This window comes from Onychostruthus taczanowskii, unplaced genomic scaffold (genome assembly GCF_017590055.1).
Source record: "Onychostruthus taczanowskii isolate IOZ18803 unplaced genomic scaffold, ASM1759005v1 scaffold7, whole genome shotgun sequence".
Taxonomy (NCBI): Eukaryota; Metazoa; Chordata; class Aves; order Passeriformes; family Passeridae; genus Onychostruthus; species Onychostruthus taczanowskii.
Window position 1 is genome coordinate 493,417 of NW_024504786.1, and position 19,642 is coordinate 513,058.

At 43.9% G+C, this 19,642-nt stretch overlaps 1 protein-coding gene across 1 annotated transcript in view; it reads right to left on the reverse strand.

Annotated features, from left to right (window-relative positions):
- RAVER2 (ribonucleoprotein, PTB binding 2) overlaps positions 1–19,642 on the reverse strand; it is a 29,658-nt gene that overhangs the window by 8,135 nt on the left and 1,881 nt on the right. Inside the window, exons 3-9 of the mRNA XM_041421663.1 lie at positions 12,326–12,392; positions 10,960–11,429; positions 6,280–6,471; positions 5,181–5,307; positions 4,228–4,313; positions 1,395–1,499; positions 1,055–1,166 (exon numbers count right to left, since the gene is read on the reverse strand). Of these exons, the coding sequence (XP_041277597.1) occupies positions 1,055–1,166; positions 1,395–1,499; positions 4,228–4,313; positions 5,181–5,307; positions 6,280–6,471; positions 10,960–11,429; positions 12,326–12,392 (1,159 nt within the window). The remainder of the gene's footprint in view (positions 1–1,054; positions 1,167–1,394; positions 1,500–4,227; positions 4,314–5,180; positions 5,308–6,279; positions 6,472–10,959; positions 11,430–12,325; positions 12,393–19,642) is intronic.

The following is a 19,642-nucleotide window of genomic DNA, read 5'->3' on the forward strand; positions in this document are numbered from 1 at the left end:
TTCCCCATCCCACAGGCAAACAACTCAATTTCAAGCTGATTCAATAAAACTCTGACTTTTCTAAACATTCCCTGTGATAACTTTCTGAGTGCTTCCTGACTTTTTCAAAAAAAAACCTGGGAACAACATCCTGGAGGATGCTGGATGGGAGCACAAGGGGAAACCCCACCTCAGCTGGCATTGAGAAGAATTCTTTCCACTGAAGAGCTGGAAAGTGTTCTCCAAAATGAAAATCTGGGTATTGGAGGAGCTTTCTGCCCTCCCCTGGATGCCTTCTCCTTGCTCCTGGTCACTGCCATGGCTCAGAGCATGGCCAGGACTGCAGAACACAGGGAGCAGTGGAGGAAACAAGATCAGAAAATCCTGGAATGGTTTGGGTTGGCAGGGACCTTAAGGATCATCCACTCCCATGGCAGAGACACCTCCCACTGTCCCAGGCTGCTCCAGCCTGGCCTTGGGCACTGCCAGGGATCCAGGGGCAGCCACAGCTGCTCTGGGAGTTCCATCCCAGCCCTTCCCCACCCTCACAGCCAGGAATTCTTTCCCAATATCCCATCTAAATCCCCCTTTTCAAGCTCACAGCCATTCCCTGTGTCCTGTCCCTCCATCCTTGTCCCCAGTCCCTCTCCAGCTCTCCTGGAGCCCCTCCAGGCCCTGCCAGGGGCTCTGAGCTCTCCCTGGATCCTTCTCCTCTCCAGGTGAACATTCCCAGTATCCCACTGACCTGTCCTCATAAATATGGAGGGCATCAGTGGCACAGAAATTTGCATTCCAAATTGACATATGTGACAAGACTGTTAAAACTCATTTCTTAATAAAATGAAGGCAAAGAGCAAATCTGTGGTGCCTCTTCAGCAACTCCTATTTACCTGCTTTGAAAACCCCAGCAAATGTCACCCTAAATAAAAGCATATTCCAAGCATACCAAAAAAAGGCAGTAACTGAGCTAGCAGAGTATTTAACAAGCTGCTTTTGTTACACAGGGAGAAAGTCAGGTGCATGAAGTGAAGCTGGGCATGTCAACTGATCTGGGATGAAATGAAATGTCATTTACACTTGAGAGCTTCTCCTCGTGTTGCCAGGCCTGAGTTCACTGCTGGCATCACCCCTATGCCCAGCACTGTCTGCAGGAGCATTGTTGGAGGCTCTCCCAGCAAACCTGGTTTCTAAAAAGAAGCAGAGAAAACTGTGTAAATGATTAAAATAATCTGCTCATAGCTACTTCTTACAACTTCCACATTCTCAACCCCTGCAGCTCCACTGAACTGTTCAAGGAGCACGAGTGGGTTGGGCTGGAAGGGAACTTAAAGCTCATGGGCACCTGATGCTATAATGATTTATTTTAGGAATGATGAGAGTGCTCAGAGAGAGGCAGAGCTGAGGGATGGCCTTACACTGTTTGCCTGCATGCTCTCCATCTTCAGGAGCTGCTGCTGGGGCAGGGGCAGGTGAGCAGGGCTCTGCAGCAGCAGGCTGGAGGTGCTCCCCAGAATTGAGCTCTGAGAAAGGATTAAAACAAGGCTTGGTTAGTTGGCAGCCAGGGAGAAACACTTTCACACAGCACTGCTTGCAGAAATGAAAGATTTTCAGTTAAGACAGCAAAGGGAAATAATTTCCTCCACAGAACTGATCTTGCTTCAGAGAAATACCCAGATATGTTTCCCCCCACAACAATCTACATGAAATCCTACTCCAGAGGCATTAAAGCCTGACAAATCACAGTGCCTGCAGATTGGCAAGTCTATAAAATATTCACATTGTTCATTCAGAATATTCTGGATCAGTTTGCCACCAGAACTGAGCCACTGGATTAATAACTTTGGGGCACCCTCTTCAGACTCTGCCACTGGTATATTCAACATTAAGAGCTCTGGCCAGCACTGAGGCTTAAAATAAACTGTAAAAGACATCATGATTTATGCTACAGGCCTGGAAGTGTCTGGCAGCATCATCTGCCAGTGAAATGCACGTTGTTCTATAGGTTGTTGTACAAAAATAGACAGACAGGACACTGAGATCAAGCCAAGTACACCCTTCTTTATTGTTTTTTATCACCAAACCCAGGGAATGAAGAGTGCAAAACACCTCCCAAATATTTCCAGGCTGGGTCTGGGTGGCAGGCTTAAATTCCTTAGGGAAAAATCCTTTACGACTGAAATATGATCTGGACTCAGAAATGTGTTTTCCCAAACAAAGATAGGCCATATCTAGATTAGTTATGCATCTATTTCAATTGTCTCTGTGATTTCCAGGAGAAATTATGCAGGGCTGCTTATTGTCACCAGTGCCAGGGGCTGCTCCTTCTAAACTTGGCTCCAGCAACAAAGCAAAGTGGTTCAATTGCAAAACTTTCAGAAATAAAAGAGTGGAAAAATCAGCTTGGTCAGAATCCTCAGAGGAAAGGCTCTGGATTAATCAAGATTGAATAAATTGCTGGATGACTGAGGAAAACATCACTGAGAAAGCTGAAAATGCATTATTTTGGAGCAGGATAATTTATAACTAAGAGAAATAAAGAGAAACAAGTTGAAAATCAGGCCACCTTGACTTGAAAAATTACTGGGTGAATAACCTTCAAATCCTCTCTGCTGAATCCTTTTTAAATAATTATTTTAGAATATTTATTCTCATTCTGTTACTTCACAAAGCCCTGAATATAAAACAGAAACCTAAGACATGCAGGGAGCTAAACCAGCGTGACTGGGGAGGGGTTTCAGTGACAACACTGAATTTCAAAATAAATAAATAAATCAACAAAACAGTGACCTGCTTCTCTGGCTTTGGAGAATGCCCCAAAACAAATCACCCAAGAGGAGAAAAATGTGCCTTACAGAAGAAATTCCCTTCATCAAATCCTTCCAGAATTCAGGTTTGGAGCTCATTAAATGACAGGAAGCTCCCAGGAAGGGAATGAGATGAGACTTTGAAGCCTCTGGACAGAGAAAACAAGGAGTTGTTTGGCTGCAGCTCTCCCAAGCCAAAAACCACTGGAAAAACCTCTGGATCATCATCAATCCCACTGCTAATTGTGGAAAACATCCCTGGCTCCAGCTGGGAGCACCAAACACTTCTTCCCACTGCCTTCCAAGGAAGCACAGGCTGAAGAGAGAGCAGCAGGAACTTTAACAGACCAATTGAAAATGTCATTTCAGTTAAAAAAAAAACCCAAAAAATGATGTATTTTTTAATATGAGAAAAAACTAAGCAGAATTTATTCAAAATTAATATATTCAACTACCAGTTTTTAGAGAAAAAATAGAAAAGCTCAATATACTTAACATAGGGAATATTTCTGCTCCCCAAAGGATGATGTATTTTTTTTATATGGGAAAAAATCAAGCAGAATTTATTCAAAATTAATATATACTACCAGTTTTTAGAGAAAAAATAGAAAAGCTCAATATACTTAACATAGGGAATATTTCTGCATTTTAGTTGGGTCTTTTTAAAGATTTCTAAGCCTGTGTTTGCCAGAAGAACTGCAGAAATAATTGATGCTGAAGGAGATTTTATTTTTAAAATGGAAATTCCTGAAATATCAGAAAAAATAAGGCCAAGTGATTGACTCCAGTCCCTGGTAGGTATTTGTGTAAATCCCTACCACGAATATTAAATTCAATTTTTGGCTCCTGGCAGAGCTGGAGAAACCCCTGAGAGCAGCTGAGCCCAAGGCAGAGATTCTGGTTGTGGGTGCATTTTCTCTCTCTCAATTTCTAACAAACTCATCCCAAAGATCCTTCCCATTTTCTCTCAGGAATTCTGGTGCCCATCTGGAATTACAGGAGAACTTGGGAGGTTTACCAGTAAGGAGTGACATCTGTAAATCTCTATTTTTTTTATGGCACATGCAGCACATTTGGGTCCCTGCAAGCTTGAAAATGAAGCTAAGGCTGATGAAGTTGCTGGTTTGAATCAGATAAACCCAGAGTGTGGATGAGCTGCTCCAGGAGAAAGGGATGTGCCAGGCTCCTGGAGAGCTCATTTCAAGAGGGTTTTTTGCTGCCAGAAATGACAAGTTTTGTCTACACTGGCAGGTTTTAACTCCAAAATTTAGATAAAATAACTCCATTCTGGATAGTTAGCACTGCCTGCTCCCCCATCTCATAACTTTGCTTAGAGCTCCAACAAGAACACTTAATTTTAACTGTAATTCCTTCAAACTTTAGGATCTCTCACGTTAAGTTCTCCCCAAATTCCTCTTTCAATGACAGGTTTTTTGTCACGTACCTGATGAACTTTATTCAGCTGCAAAAAAGGTGGCCCAACTGCTGAATTTATCAGGTGAGGTAAACCTGCAGATGCTCCAAGAACTGCTTAAGAAACACACAAAAAATTTCGTGTATTTTCCAAATTAGGCAAGTAAAAGTCTTTAGAATTATCCTGTATTTTTAAATTTGCTTTCCAGAAAATTTTCAAGTGCACAAAGGTCACTGTAAGGGAAGGAGAGACTCGTTTAGGTCGGGAGAGGCTATAAAACCTTTTGGTGTAAAAGTACCAGAATGTGAGAGCTCCTCCACACCTGAATTTCACTCCTGAGCTGATTGCAGCCCTCAGCTTTATCTGAAGTGCTTTAAATTCAGATTTAGCTCAAGTGTTTCTGCCCTGAAGTGGTCACTTCACACCCATTTCTGGGTTGCTTTGTCACCACACTCTCAGCTCTCTCCCACTTGATCTCCTCATCACCTGGCTCCCATTCGGAGAACTTTCACTTGAAATGTGATTAATTAGGGTTTATGTTTATTCACACCCTAATTAGAACACAGAAATGTTTCTGGCTGATACTGTAATAAATACTCTGCACAGCTGTGGCAGCAGCCAAAAGACTAAAGATTTACATTGGCAACAGGAAAAAGACTCGGGCTGCAAAATTCAGATCTAAAATCAGATTTAAGTGCAGCCAAGTCTTGCAAAAGACATTTCTTTCTAAACCCATTTCTAATATGAATATTCAGAGCTCAGAGTTCACACCAGGGAATTTGTAGGAAGTGAATTTTACCCATACACAAGAGTGTAGCAAAGCACCTCTTGCTTTTGCTCTCATGAAAGGTGAAATCACCTGCCCAAACACACTGAAACAGTGTCTGCATAGATTTTAAACATTATTTCTGATTAATTGCTCTGCAAAAGCCTTGCAGCACTAAGAAGAGGGTTTGATTTTGCATTATTTTAGAGCAGCTTACCAGGTTTCACAGCGTGGCCACGCAGCTGGGGCTGCAGCAGCATCTGCAGCATTGCTGGATTATTAAAACTTTTCATGATCTGCACTGGATTTGGCTCTGGAAGCAAGCCTTTCCTATTGTTCCTCATCTCCAATGAAGAGAGAAAAAGTGTTACAAGCAGGAAAAAGCAATGAATACATTTAAATCCCTCAAACTCCAATGGCAATGTACACTTTTCATCTGACAAAAACCCATTTCCTTCCCTGTTTCCTGCTTTTTTTCCCCTCGTAAGAAACACCTAACAAACTACTCCAACAAAATTTCAAGCACATTTCTTTTTTTCCTTTAAACCCAGAGTTATCAGCAGAGGAGAGTAAGAAATGTTGCCATGAGCACCATATCTTGTAAGGACTTCTCATCTCTTTATTACAGAGACGTGGCCTGAGCAGGCTGAAGAGAGGGAGCTCTTCTGCCTCTCCATGTAACACTCATCACATCCAATTTTCTAGGAAATAATTTGATAAGACATGTGGGTGTAAAAAGCTTTCTTCTACCTCGAGCATGAAATGAACCTATTTCTCCTGCCTTGAAATGTATCTTGAAGCTGACAAATTCTTGCTTCTGTGTTTTAAACCAAGTTTTAGCTCGTCCAATGACTCATTCCCAGTCACTTTTGTTTTGAGCTGGAATGATTTCTCTTACAGGAGATTACATTTAATAAATCCCAGAGCTATGTGGGTGCAACTTTGTGGTATTTTATGGGTATTTATTAATCTTCTTCCTGGCACCTTTGCTTAGGAAGGAGCCTGAACTGGGCTGATTATACAGAATTCCAGAATGGTTTGGGTTGGTTAAAGCCCTTTACCATGGGCAGGGATCCAACAGCACTGATCCCATGGAATCACAGAATTCCAGACTGGTTTGGGTTGGGAAGGACCTTAAATCCCATCCCACCCCTGCCACGGCAGGGACACCTTCCACTGTCCCAGGCTGCTCCAAGCCCCAGTGTCCAACTTTGATAAACCCAAAACACTTCCCAAGCCCGGCTCCTTTTCCTGGCTGCACAAAGCCTCAGCTCAGGCATGAGAGCTCATTCCAAAGAGGCTTCCAGGGATCTCACCATCCTCTGTGCTGCTATCAGGGCTGCCAAGGTGCTCCTGCCTGGTGCTCCAGGGGCACAGAAGGACACCTGGAGCCTCCTGCCGTTGATGGTGACCCCGTCCATGGCCCCTCGCACGCTCTCCGCCTGCTCCGCGCTCTCGTACTCCACCACGGCGAAGTCGCCGCTGCCGCCGTCCTCGTCCTGGGCAAACTGCAACACAGCCCCCAGAGCCCGTGGGGAATGGAATTCCAGAAAAAACAGCCCCCAGAGCCCGTGGGGAATGGAATTCCAGAAAAAACAGCCCCCAGAGCCCGTGGGGAATGGAATTCCAGAAAAAACAGCCCCCAGAGCCCATGGGGAATGGAATTGCAGAAAAAACAGCCCCCAGAGCCCGTGGGGAATGGAATTCCAGCCGTAACAGCCCCCAGAGCCCATGGGGAATGGAATTCCAGAAAAAACAGCCCCCAGAGCCCATGGGGAATGGAATTCCAGCAATAACAGCTCCCAGAGCCCAAGGAAAATGGGAATTCCAGCTGTACCAGCTCCCAGAGCCCCATGGAAAATGGGAATTCCAGCTGTAACAGCCCCCAGAGCCCATGGGAAATGGGAATTCCAGCAATAACAGCCCCCAGAGCCCATGGGAAATGGAATTCCAGCTGTACCAGCTCCCAGAGCCCCATGGAAAATGGGAATTCCAGCAATAACAGCTCCCAGAGCCCAAGGAAAATGGGAATTCCAGCTGTACCAGCTCCCAGAGCCCCATGGAAAATGGGAATTCCAGCTGTAACAGCCCCCAAAGCCCAAGGAAAATGGGAATTCCAGCTGTACCAGCTCCCAGAGCCCCATGGGGAATGGGAATTCCAGCTGTACCAGCTCCCAGAGCCCATGGGAAATGGAATTCCAGCTGTAACAGCTCCCAGAGCCCATGGAAAACTGGCAGTTCCAGCAATTGCCTTGCAATACTGTCAGCTGCCCCTTGCAAGACCCTGCACAGCTGACACAACCAAGGTTAGTGTCTCTCCCCAAACCTTTCCCCTCAAAGGTTCTTTCTCAAAATGCTGGAAGTAAGTTGGATATCACATCTTCATCTATCTGGCACTCATGGCTCTCTCTTCATGGTTACCTGCTCATCCCTTCCATTATCTCTTCCATTCCCACCTCACACAACCTCAGCCATTAAATTCATTTAACACGTATTTAAACAACAAAGCAGGAGTGAGAATCAAACTCTAAGTACAGCTGGATACCACAACCAGTTTTATTTTGCAGGATAATTATAAACTCGTTCTTCTTCATTTTTTTTCAGCCTGCAATATTCAAAGTGCTGTTCATCAGGGTGCATGACAGCTGCTGAAACATGCAACAATGCAAATTCCACCAGTATCTGGTGCCTTCTGGGAGCATGGGAAGGCTGTGGTTGTGGGGAATGCCAAGAGGAGATGCCAGACTGATCAATCAAGCAGACTGGAAAAGGGCTTACGTGGCAAACACTGCTCTGGCCTTTGTGTGCAGACTTTGGGAGAGAATGAGCAGATTTAAATCAAACAAAAAAACAGGCTGAGAAGGGAGGGATGAAGCTTAGGCAAAAATCTCCAGTCCCCAAATGAATGGGAGTGATAAACTGATACCAGCTCTGGTGTGGAAGAGACAAAACCTCCTCCAGATTGCACTGGATAAAAACAACCTCAGCCCCACAAACTCCCCCTGACAATTGAAATATAAATGATTGCAATCAAAGATCTGGAAGAAAAAGAGGGTGGTGAGATCTTTACTGGCACTGTTACTGCCTGGCCTCTGGGCAGAGCTCTGGAGAACAGATATTTCAGATAAAAATACATTTTATATTCATGTTTTATTTTGATACCAGTTTAGGTGCACTGGCAAAGACCTGAGGTACTGGAGAAAAGAAGGGTTTGAAGCTATAGAACATCTGTATTTTAGTTTCAGCTAAAATGAAGCACAGTTAAAAACTCCCTTAACAACTCCCAAGTGCAGCCACCAATATTCTTGAAAAGGATTTGGGAATTTTTCAACTTCCCAAGTAAACAGGTACTGAAAAAAAGCTCTTTATTCCTATCCAGATAAGGGTGGAGACCTTTCAGTGACAATTTAAAGTTAACAGAAGAAAAGAATGAGGTTTTCTGGTCCATTTTGTTGAAACAAAGGACAAAACACATTTTTCCTAATGTTCATGTGCAAGTATTTAGCTTCAGCCCCTCCTGACAGAACATTTCTGTTGTCAGGAGAGGAGAAATCAAAATGATTTTAAAAAAAAAAAGGTAACTTTGGAATAAGATTAAAAAACCCAGAGTTTATTTCATGAGTTCAGGTAAGAATTTTGGGCAAAGGATTGTGATGAAATACTGCATGAGCTCCCAGCAGAACTAAGCCATGGCAGCACTACAAGAGCTGCATTAAAGTTTCCCAGAAAAAAAAACACTTTTCTCAATCATTCTCTGCAGAAATTCTCCCCAAACTGAGATTTCTGCTTCCCTGTTCCTCTCCCAGTTTTTCTGTCTCTACCCACCCCATCACATCCCCCCTCTTTGCTTTTTCCACCTTTTCTTGGGTCTTCCTCCTCCTCCTTTCTTTGTCCTCGATTTTCAGGTTCTCTCACTCTTAAACCCCTAATTAATTAGCATCCATTTATCTTCCCTTTGTCACCTATCAAATCTGAACTATTTGTTTTCCTACCTCCACCTTCCCGTATTTTATAGGAACTGACCTAATGCAGACACTCTCCTGACCCACACCAAGTGTGACCCAAGATTTATTACAATTTAAAAGGTAAAAAGTCAATTTTTGAGCACTTCTAACCGCCCAGCAGAGCTCTGCCAGTGAAACCCTTCTTTCCCCAAGAAGTCTGTTATTCTTTGAATTTATAAAGGATGGTGAAAAATTGTTGGGGGAGCTGATAACAGCCCCTGGATTATTTGACAGCTGGGAAAAAAAAGCCCTGAAGGAAGAGACTTAAAAGGATCAATCTGTTGAGCTAATTAAACAAAGATTGAGGAGGAGACTTGAGTCCAGCATTTAATACCTTCTTACAGGAAGAAAATAATGGGGAGCAAAAGCTCCTTAATTTAGGAATCAGGGAGGTGAGGCTGAAGCCAGACACATTCCCAGGCTCGAGACCAAAATAGGCAGGAATGGGCATTTTCTGGGAAGAGTTAATTCCAGTTTATTCATCTCCTGGTGGATCTGGAATCAGGCAAGTCTGAGGATTTCCTCTGGCCAACTACAGATTGCTGGGGCTGGAAAAGAGCCCTAGGGAGGGGGAAGGCCTGCAGGTGGCCAGGCTGCAGATCCTCAGGGACCTTCTGCTCCATGTGCTGGCAATCTCCGGGTGCTCATCCCTGGGGCTGATCCCTGAGCAGCCTTCCAAGAGACTTAAGGGAAAAAAAACAACACAAAAACAAGCCTGCCACTGAAATCTGTGTGACCACAAGGGAAGATTTCCTTCTGCTGCTTGTTGATGATGATCCATCCATGCCACACTGATTTGTGGCCTCATCTCACAAGGCACAAGGATGAGAAGGAAACCTCTGCACTAAAAAGGCAAGGATCCACCACTTCTGTGCTTCCCAGCTTTCCAAAAGATGTGTCACCTCTATCCCTGGAATAGCCAAGAACCCAAGCCTTCCTCAGTTAGGGAAAGGCATGTTAAATATTAATATATTAATTATATGATGTATTTTGCATCATCTGAACTGTTGCACTTGTGGTATTCATATACTCTGGCTTTCTTTGAGCAATAAAACCTTCAGCAATATTTACTTTAAAAGCTCTCAAAAACCAAGTAATTTTCAGTAAATTACATAAGGGGATGCATTCCAAACATTCTGCTGGCATTTCACTGGTGTCCTGCAGAATTCCCAGACAACATGGATCACACTGCACACCCAGAGCAGTTCAGCATCACTGCTGGTGTGCTATCCTGCAGAATTCCCAGAATTCCCAGACAAAATGGATCACACTGCACACCCAGAGCAGTTCAGCATCACTGCTGGTGTGCTATCCTGCAGAATTCCCAGAATTCCCAGACAAAATGGATCACACTGCACACCCAGAGCAGTTCAGCATCACTGCTGGAGTGATAGCTGACAGAATTCCCAGAATTCCCAGACAACATGGATCACACTGCACACCCAGAGCAGTTCAGCATCACTGCTGGAGTGATAGCTGACAGAATTCCCAGAATTCCCAGACAAAATGGATCACACTGCACACCCAGAGCAGTTCAGCATCACTGCTCCCGAGCAGTTCAGCATCACTGCTGGAGTGATAGCTGACAGAATTCCCAGAATTCCCAGACAACATGGATCACACTGCACACCCAGAGCAGTTCAGCATCACTGCTGGAGTGATAGCTGACAGAATTCCCAGAATTCCCAGACAACATGGATCACACTGCACACCCAGAGCAGTTCAGCATCACTGCTGGAGTGATAGCTGACAGAATTCCCAGAATTCCCAGACAAAATGGATCACACTGCACACCCAGAGCAGTTCAGCATCACTGCTCCCATCACTGTGCAGATGGCACAACAGTTCACAGGAAAAATAATACGAAAATAAAAATAAATAAGAAAAATAGGAAAATTAATACAAAAAACAAAAGTGGAAGACAGCAAGAGTGAAGTGAGGCAATGCTGCAATCCCAGCCTTGGTTTTCCATGAGACAGAAACCCAACGTACCTGGCAGAAGACAGGCTTGTACTTCAGGGAGAAAGCCTGGAGCAGCTCTTTCGAATCAGCGCAGTCTTTTTGTAATTTATCCACACAAAGGCACTTGGAGTGAATGAGGTTTGTGGTCAGCTGGTTCACATCCATCCACTGTGCAAACAGCGTGCTCTCCTCCAGCTGCTTGCCCAGGAGCTCCAGCCTGGCCTTGGCAGCAGAGTCCTTCTTCATGTACTCCACGAATCCATAGCCCTTGGAATGGCCGGTGAGCTCGCTGTAGACCAGGAAACACCTCTCCACGTTGCCATAGGCACGCACCAGTTCCTCAAACTCCTCTATGCTGAGGGAAAGGGGCAGGTTGGTGATGCACAGCAGAGCATCCGTGGGCTGCAGCTGCACGGAGATCTCCTTCCCACGCAGGGAGTGCTGGTGGAACCTCCTGATGGCGCTCTGGGCCTGCTCCCCGTTCAGCAGCGTGACAAATGCTGCAAGAGACAGGAGTGGGGACATCAGCTACCCCAGCTGACCTGCAGCCACACCTGTCCCTCCCCTGAAACCAGTGAGAGCTGCAGATCCACCCCAAAGGTACGACAGATAAATATATCTATTATATATAATACCTAAAATCTCAACTGAACATCATGAACAATTAACTCAAAAAGTTGTGATGCACACAACTTCACTACTTGGAACCCAACCGATTCTGTATCTGGGGAACAAAATTAAATATTCTACTAGCAGACTGCTCTTTACTAAATTAAATATTCCACTGAGGTGGAATACACACATCACAGATTCTATGGAATCTCTTTGATAACAACATCCACAAGTTCTCACTTTGGGGTTAACAGATCTTTTTTTGGGCTTTTCAGTCCATAAGGCATTTCACACAATCCCAAGCTGGATGAAGGTGGCAGGGATCTCCTGCTCCTCAAGCAGGGTCACCCAGATGGGTTCCCAGGATCCCAAGGGATGGAGATCTCTCTGGACAACCTCCAAGAGTGCTGGGTGACCCTCACAGGACAGAAGTGTTTCCTGATGTGAGCAAACTGCACATGCATCTGGAGCTGGGCAGGTTTTCCTCTCAGGCACGTGTGGTTTGTCCCAAGAGAGGCCTCAGGGCCAGTTTTCCAAAGGAATTCAGCCAGCTGAGGTCAGCTTTGTCCCAAAGGGACACTCACTGAGGAATACTCCTGAGAGAGACCAGAGGGGACCAAAAATCAGCTCAACACCAGAAAGTTTCCAAGTTTCACTGGCTTCAGTAGAAGGCAACAAAAAGGGCACTGGGGGGTGCCAGACAAACTGTGACAGCCCATGACTTCACACACAGCACATGATGTCCCTCCCAGAATTGAAATAAATGGAAGTTTTAAGTTCTCACCTGTTCTTTTATTCCTGTCCACATAACAATACTTGATTTCATAATCTTTAAACAAGTCGTGGATTTCCTGCAAGGGAAAAGTACAAATAACTTCACACAAATAAGTCCCCAAACCAAGCAAGTGGATAAATTCATCCTCATTTCAAACAAAACCAAAAACTTTCCCAACAAACAGAAAATTTCACCATAGAAACACTATCAAATCTTTGTTTTGAAAGGAGTTGGTTACACATTGCTGCAGCAATGTTTTAATCTCACATTAAAAACTGGCTTGCAGAATTTGATTAATTTGTTTTTCATTCTCTGGGGTGACATAAACACAAAAGGGCGTCCTGTAACTGTCTTTTGATAAAGACAAATAACATCACAGCTCATTAAATAGCAAAACCCTCTCCATTTCTCTAAAGTACAGCTGGCATAGCTAAAATACCACATGGACAAGGAACACTGGCAGCATCACATCACCAAATTTACTGAGGGCACAATGTTGCCCCAAAACCCAACAGTTGCTTTAGTTTCCTGCTCAAGTTCACTTTAATAGATTTTCACCCTTAATAATGGATATTCTTTCACCCAGCAGATAATTGTGGCCAGAGCACCCCCTGGGAAGTATCCTCTATCAATTACTGCACAGCTGCTCAACAGAGAATCAATCCCAAGAGTGTTGTTTGCTCCCACTAATTAATGGGAAGAGAGGAGGGGTGGCAAGAGCAAGTCTAAGAGGAGTTTGCTGCAGCTATTCTCAAAAAACTGAGGTGCACATCCCCCAAAAACCCCACAAATTATTGTCAGTTCAGGGATGAGAAAGCAGAGTTGAGCACTCACCACCCCAAGGGAAAACCAGGAGTAATAACCTGGATATTTACATTATTGTAGCTGGATAAATCCCATACACAGGAGTGCAAGATGATTTCTGCAAACAAAATAATCAACCAGCTTTCCCTGAAAGTTTAATTGCAGCTGATTTCCAGCAGCTGAGTGTAGTTGCCAGTTTGGTAATTCAATATACTGAGCCTAAAGGTTAATTGGGCTCTCTGTGAGGGGTATCAGGTGCACACCTTTTAGTCAGGAGAGCACCAATCTCTGGTTTCACTATTTAACAGCTGTCAAATACTGCATTAATAAAATATGGCAGCATTTCTCCAGCCAGCACACGTCCTTGAATAAGGTGTGATAAGGATGGAGTTTCTGAAATGCAAGATATGCCCAAAATTCAAGCCAGGCAGGGGATCTGAGTGTAGACACCTCTCAAACAACAATTAGATGGTTCTTCCTCAGACACAAGAGACTGAGAAGACACTTTCTGTACAGTTTTGGCAGCTCTGCTGTGCTGTGCCACTGAAGACTCCAAAAAGTTGTTTCTGTCCCACTCAGAAAAAGAGGGACATATTTGCCCTTTTGATTTCCTGTAGTATTTTACAAGAGCAACACTGAAAGTTTTATATGATGATTAGGTAGCAGGAAATAGGATTTCAAATAGCTCTGAACACTCTTTTGAAAGTCATCTGTGTATCAGATGATTCCACATGATTCCCCAGTAACTGCCTGAAACTTTGAGAGGAAAACCAGCCCCTACTGAACAAGTCTTTGGGGGATAATTATGAGATCTCATACAAAAACTAATGAGAATGAAAGGGAGATTTAAAATAAAGCCTGATTTAAGCACAGAAATACGGTAAAGATTTTAACATCAACTCCCACAGGTGGCTACAAACACTGCCAGGTTTGTGCAAAGGGCTCTTCCAGGAAGGTTCTGGTTCTTGTGCTCTCGTGGGCTCTTGGCACGGCTGAGACCTTCACCTGTGGAACTGGGGCTGGGCAGCGTTTCAGTGCAAGCATTTCTCACATAAACACCGTTCGTGAGGATTTACAAAGATAAAACACACCCTGCCAACTCCAGGGAAATGTGTACTCCTTTCAATTAAACAGCTGTAAATATCTGTGTGTTACACTGAGATTTCTCTCCTTGCTAAGCCAGGCACTTCACCTCCAGCATCTCCCAGCACTCAGGTCTGGTGGAAAAGAAGGAACAGAGCTGCCATTGTGCTGCTGTTCCCAGTTTCACTCCCCACAGCTCGGGGCAGAAGTGTCAGGAAAGCAGTGGGAACGACAGCTCTGATCCCTGTGCTCCAAGCAGCTCTCCAGGCCTGGGCCAGGAGGGAATGTTTGCTCTGGAGGAGAAGGGGGTCAGCCAAGCCAGGTAGATCCTCTGCTGTGACCCCGTTAACTTGTGAGGAATGTAAGCACAGGGATGTTTCCGTGAGAACGGCACAAACAAACAGCAGCCGCCTGCTCCCGCTGCTGCAGCTCGTTCCTGTTGTGGTGCCTGGTTTGGATTGCAATTCAGGCCTAGGAATCAGTTTTATAACCCCCCTATTTTGTATTTTTATGGCATATTCTAGTCTCAATGGATTGTTCCTTTGCCCTGGTTGTCCATCTCCCCAAAGACCTGCCCCTTTGTTCCCTGCTCCTCCTCCCACTGAAAGTCAATCCCTCCCCAAGCCTGCCCATTTCTCTAGAAACTTCCCTATCAATTTTGTATCCTTCGAGGCCCCATTGGTTTGTTTAAATTGTTCTCCTCCCCTGTAACCCCCTCTTGGTTTAAACATTGTGTTCCCCACCTTGTGTTCCACTCCCAGTTTCTCCCAATTGGTCAAAGTTTGTGTCCTCCCCCGTTTATAAACCGATGTGTGCCTAGATTTTGACAACAAAAATGTTAAGCAGTTCTATCTGGTCCCTTCCAACCCAAACCATTCCAGGATTTTGTGCTCCTGGAACAGAAATATAACCAATAAAGCATAGACACTCTACAGCCCCTTAAAGCTTTAAAAGCAGATAATCTTGTCATCAATACAAATTAAAATTGTAACCAGGAAATAATTGGTCGTACATGAAAATTAGCAGAAAAAGCAAAATCAAATATAATAAAGGGAGTTGAAGAGAAATCACTCTTTATCCTTTAAAAAAGAGTATTATTTACTACTATAAATGTGGTCAGGAAATAATTCAGTTCTTGCCCTGTCCTCTCTTTGGTAAAAAACTGATAAGCTGAGTTTTCAGTACTTATTATCAATTTGAGACAGAAAAATTCCTTAGAGAGGATCTTTGTGTTAAGTACCTGCATTGTTTTAAACACAAATTAGGAAGGGACTCATTCACAGGCACATTTACCAAATTAGTAAATCTCAGTGGTTTATTTCTAATAAAAGCAGCTTTTCCTACCCAGACTCTGACAGTGTAAGGGAAAAAAATATCCAAGAAATTCTCAGTACTCACCTGGAACAATACATAAGATATATATAATAATGTATATAAAATCTACAGTACACTAAACTTAAGCAGTGTTCTCTCTCTGGAAGTAAAACTAGACTTGATATTAAATGTAATAATTGTGCTATTCTGGCAACAGAATATTTAACAGTTCTAAGGGTGCCTGGCCAGATGTCTGCAGTGAGCTTTAGGGAAGTCTCCAATATAAACACTCCCCAAGCCTGGTCTATAACTTGGCTCTTGCTGAGCAGCTGAAGGCCTGAACTTCACATGAATATCCTTGAAATGAGAATCAATTAAGTTTAAAGTAGTTACTTGGCTAAGCAAGAAGTTTTAAATCATCTCACAGCTGAAAAAGGCTTTGTTCCATTTGTGCAGGCAGGATAAGAAAAAGAGAACTTCTCCGAAAAAAAGCTTCACATTTACAAAATGATATTACAGGATGTTCATTTGGTTCAGATTTTAGACTGCTAAATATTTGAGTTCATGACATGACACAGGGATTTCACTGCAGACATTAAATAAATACTAAGTAGTAAAAATGAGAATATTGACAGTTTAAATAATATGTTACTAAGGGGAAAACCCAGAACTTTGCTGGAGAGGAAGTGCAGCACTCAACACCAACAAAAGGGTTAATAAAAAAACAAAAGGACTGATGCAAAGTACAATTTTAACCATCTCCTGATCAGAGAGGTAGGAGGGCATCATACTTCATTAACTGCTGGATAAATCCCCCTAAGAAGTAACATTTCAGGCAGACTGGGCTCACCACACCTCTTCCCTCCCAGTTTCCAAGTGGTTTTCAGTGCTGGGTTAAGGAAGCTCTCTGAGGATCAGGGCTGAGATGAGGCAGATGTTGGACCTGCCAGGAACACACTGAGGTGTGTCCCAAAGCTCCTGCTCAGCTCATTCCCTCTTCATTTCCACAGTCCCAAACTAGGAAAGCTGAAATGGATTCAAGCCTGTCATTCCAGGCCATAAACTGCTTTTGGGGTAAACCTTTGTGCTTGGGAATTGATTCTCACTTTTGAAAGAGCAGAGCGCTCAAAGATCTTCAGTGAAGTAATGTAAGAAAATGTGAAGACAGGAAAACAACAATTTCTCAGTGGAATGAAAACCTTTTTCCTCTGATCTTCCAGAGACTTTTGGGAGTGTTGGTAAGAGGATCTTTATGGGACTGCAAATTAATTCCATCATCCTTGGTATACTGGATGGTGTGAGAGCTAAATGAAAGAGGGAAAAGACAGAGGAAAAGGTAACTCGAGAGAGCAAGAGCCCAAAGCAAAAGAGAAGTAATAAAGAAAATGTTAAAATGTCCATCTTGAGGCATGAGAGCTGCTCCCTCCCCACAATGTGCCTTTCATGTTCAGGCAGTGTGACAGAGGAGGAATGAAAACACAAAGGCCCTTCTACTTAAAGGTCTGGCATCCAACAGATTGGAGAAAGCACTTCCTCAAATCATCACACCTCATTAGAGGCTTTCCATCTAACGAGGAAAATTATGGCTAATCCAGGGAGAAAGGGGGGAAAATGCACAACCCCACCAGAAACAGCACCACGCCAAGAAAGGATTTGGCTTCTGATCAGGAACAGACAACAGAGAAAAAACTGAATGGGTCCATCAGGTTCCAAAATACCAAATAAATCCCTGTCCCAGGTGGACTGTACCAGGTTTGGATCAACACCTCAGTGCTTCATTGTTCCCTGGATTCTGTCCCACCCCAGGAGAACCACTGGGTGTTAAAATAATGAACCAGCCCTACTTTGCTGCATGTCCTACATTAGAGTGTCCCCTCCATCAGGTTTATTTTGTAGAACTGTGACATGGTGGCATTTAGGGATAATCAACCAAATCAACCCAAAAATGGTTGGGAGCAAGTGCATCTTCCACAGCATCTTCTCTTATCTGCAAAAAGTGGAAGCAAAAAGCCAACAGCCCTTGCTGGGCAGCTGATCTTGGCACAGAACACTGGAGATCTGGCTCCAAATTAATTATCAATTACTACAATGAATATTAGTTTTATTTGACTTATATTAATTTAGATATGTTTTATTTTGCTTCAATAATTAAACTGTTCTTAACTCCCAAGCTTTACTTTTCCCCTGATTCTCCCCAGCACCAGAGCAGTGAAGAAGTGAAGAAGTGGCTGTGTGGTGCTTATTTGCTGGCTGGGATAAAACCAATCCAAACCCAAAATAAAACTTCCTGTTCAATGAGGTACAGCTTCACTTCCACTCTGGTCATCCTGAGGTGCTTGGCATCTCTTTAGCAGAAAAGGAGAGAGGAAGGTGGTATTTCCTTCCCTCCCTCTGCTCAGAGCAGTCCTCCTCCTCCAGAGCACTGGGAACAGTTTTAGAATTGTTCCAAGGACTTTCTGGTTGTGATTTTTGCTCTAACAACATCCCAGGGGACCGTGTTCCTTGCTGCTGGAGTGGATGATGGATCAGGGATGTGGCTCAGGGAATGCACACACAACGAGGCAACCCAAGAGATCCCTGATCCAGTGCCAAGCGGATCACGACGAAAGCAATCGCTACAACCACGCTCACTTTTAAGTCTCTTGGCAAAGACTGCTCCTGCAAACATCAGCCTGACCACAGCACCACATCAGAGGCTGTCAGGGCTACAGGGACAGATCCACCATGTGCTGCTGCTCAAAAGGACTGGCACTGAGGGGATGGTCTTAGTGCAGAGCATCCCACACCACTGCCCTGCCCTAATGCAGCCATTAAATGGCTGCTCCAGGAGCACAGGACACGTCCCCACTCTGGCACCAAGAACTGGAACTGGAGGAGTGGGATCTGCCAAGGCTGCAGGAGGGAGCACAGCGGATCCCTGCTCCAAGCACGTGCTCCATGGAAGCTCCATGGAGAAACAGGGAAACCTCTCTTGATCCTGCTGCACCCCCAGTACTGAATTCTGCCTTTACAGCACGGTCACTGCTACAGATAGCAAAGATCTGAAAATGCAGAGAGGTCAGCAGCAGCCTGTGGCCATCTCTGGGTCATTATCACACCACATGTTTGGTAATGTGCTGCAGGAATCCCAGGAGGATCAATTTGGGGAACTACCTGGCAGCTCTGAAGAGTTCAACATCCACCAACTTGCCAGCTGAACAGCAAAAGGAGATTCTGTCTTCAAGAACAGGGAAGATGTAAATTGTTTACCACAGATCTGCCACAAAAAATCCTTTCTCCATGGCTGCAGCGAGAGAATTGCCTGAAGAAACACTGATCCTGCAGGCACCTGTTGGTAGGGTGAACTCTGGTTTCTAAACCTGTTTCTGGTTCAGAAACCTCATGGCCAAAGGGACATTTCTTCTGTGGCCTCAAGGGTAATTTATTTTCTTAATTTAGTTTAACACAGGTGGGGCTCCAATGGTAATTGAAGATTACAAGTACAATAATAAAGTTAATATGTAGCTACAACTGGCACAGGAACTATATTCGTTATGTAACTTCATATTAATAAAATAAGGTTTTTCCTACTTTTCTGATGAAACTGAGTATCTCCACCAATCAATCTCTCTATCAGCAAAACAGTCATTTTTCACTTCAAAACTATTTTGGCAAATCTTGGCCTCACTCTTCACTTAACAACAAATGGCAGCAAAGCCAACACCCCAACGCTCAGAGATGAATAGTTACATTTATGAAAACCTATTTTGGGAGACTTGGCTGCATTTCAGTGATGTTCATCTCCCTCTTGACAGTGAATAAAACTGGCCAGGTCAGAAACAGTTTATCTGATTTTACTTGGCTCACCAGTTACTGCAAGGAGAAAACAGAAGAAAAACCCGTGTTTACCACGGGTGTTAACTGGCAACAAGAAATGTTAAATTTCATAGCAATTTTGGAAGCATATCACAGCCAAATACACAGGTAGACTTAACATACCTGACTACAAACACAATTCTTTCCAAAACTGCTCCAGGACAAAAACTTTCTCTCTATAGCACAATTCTTCTGCCTTTGTTACCACCAGCAGCAGCTCATCAATGTTAAAATTAAAAATGACAGCTTGTAAAGCGCATTTTAGCATCT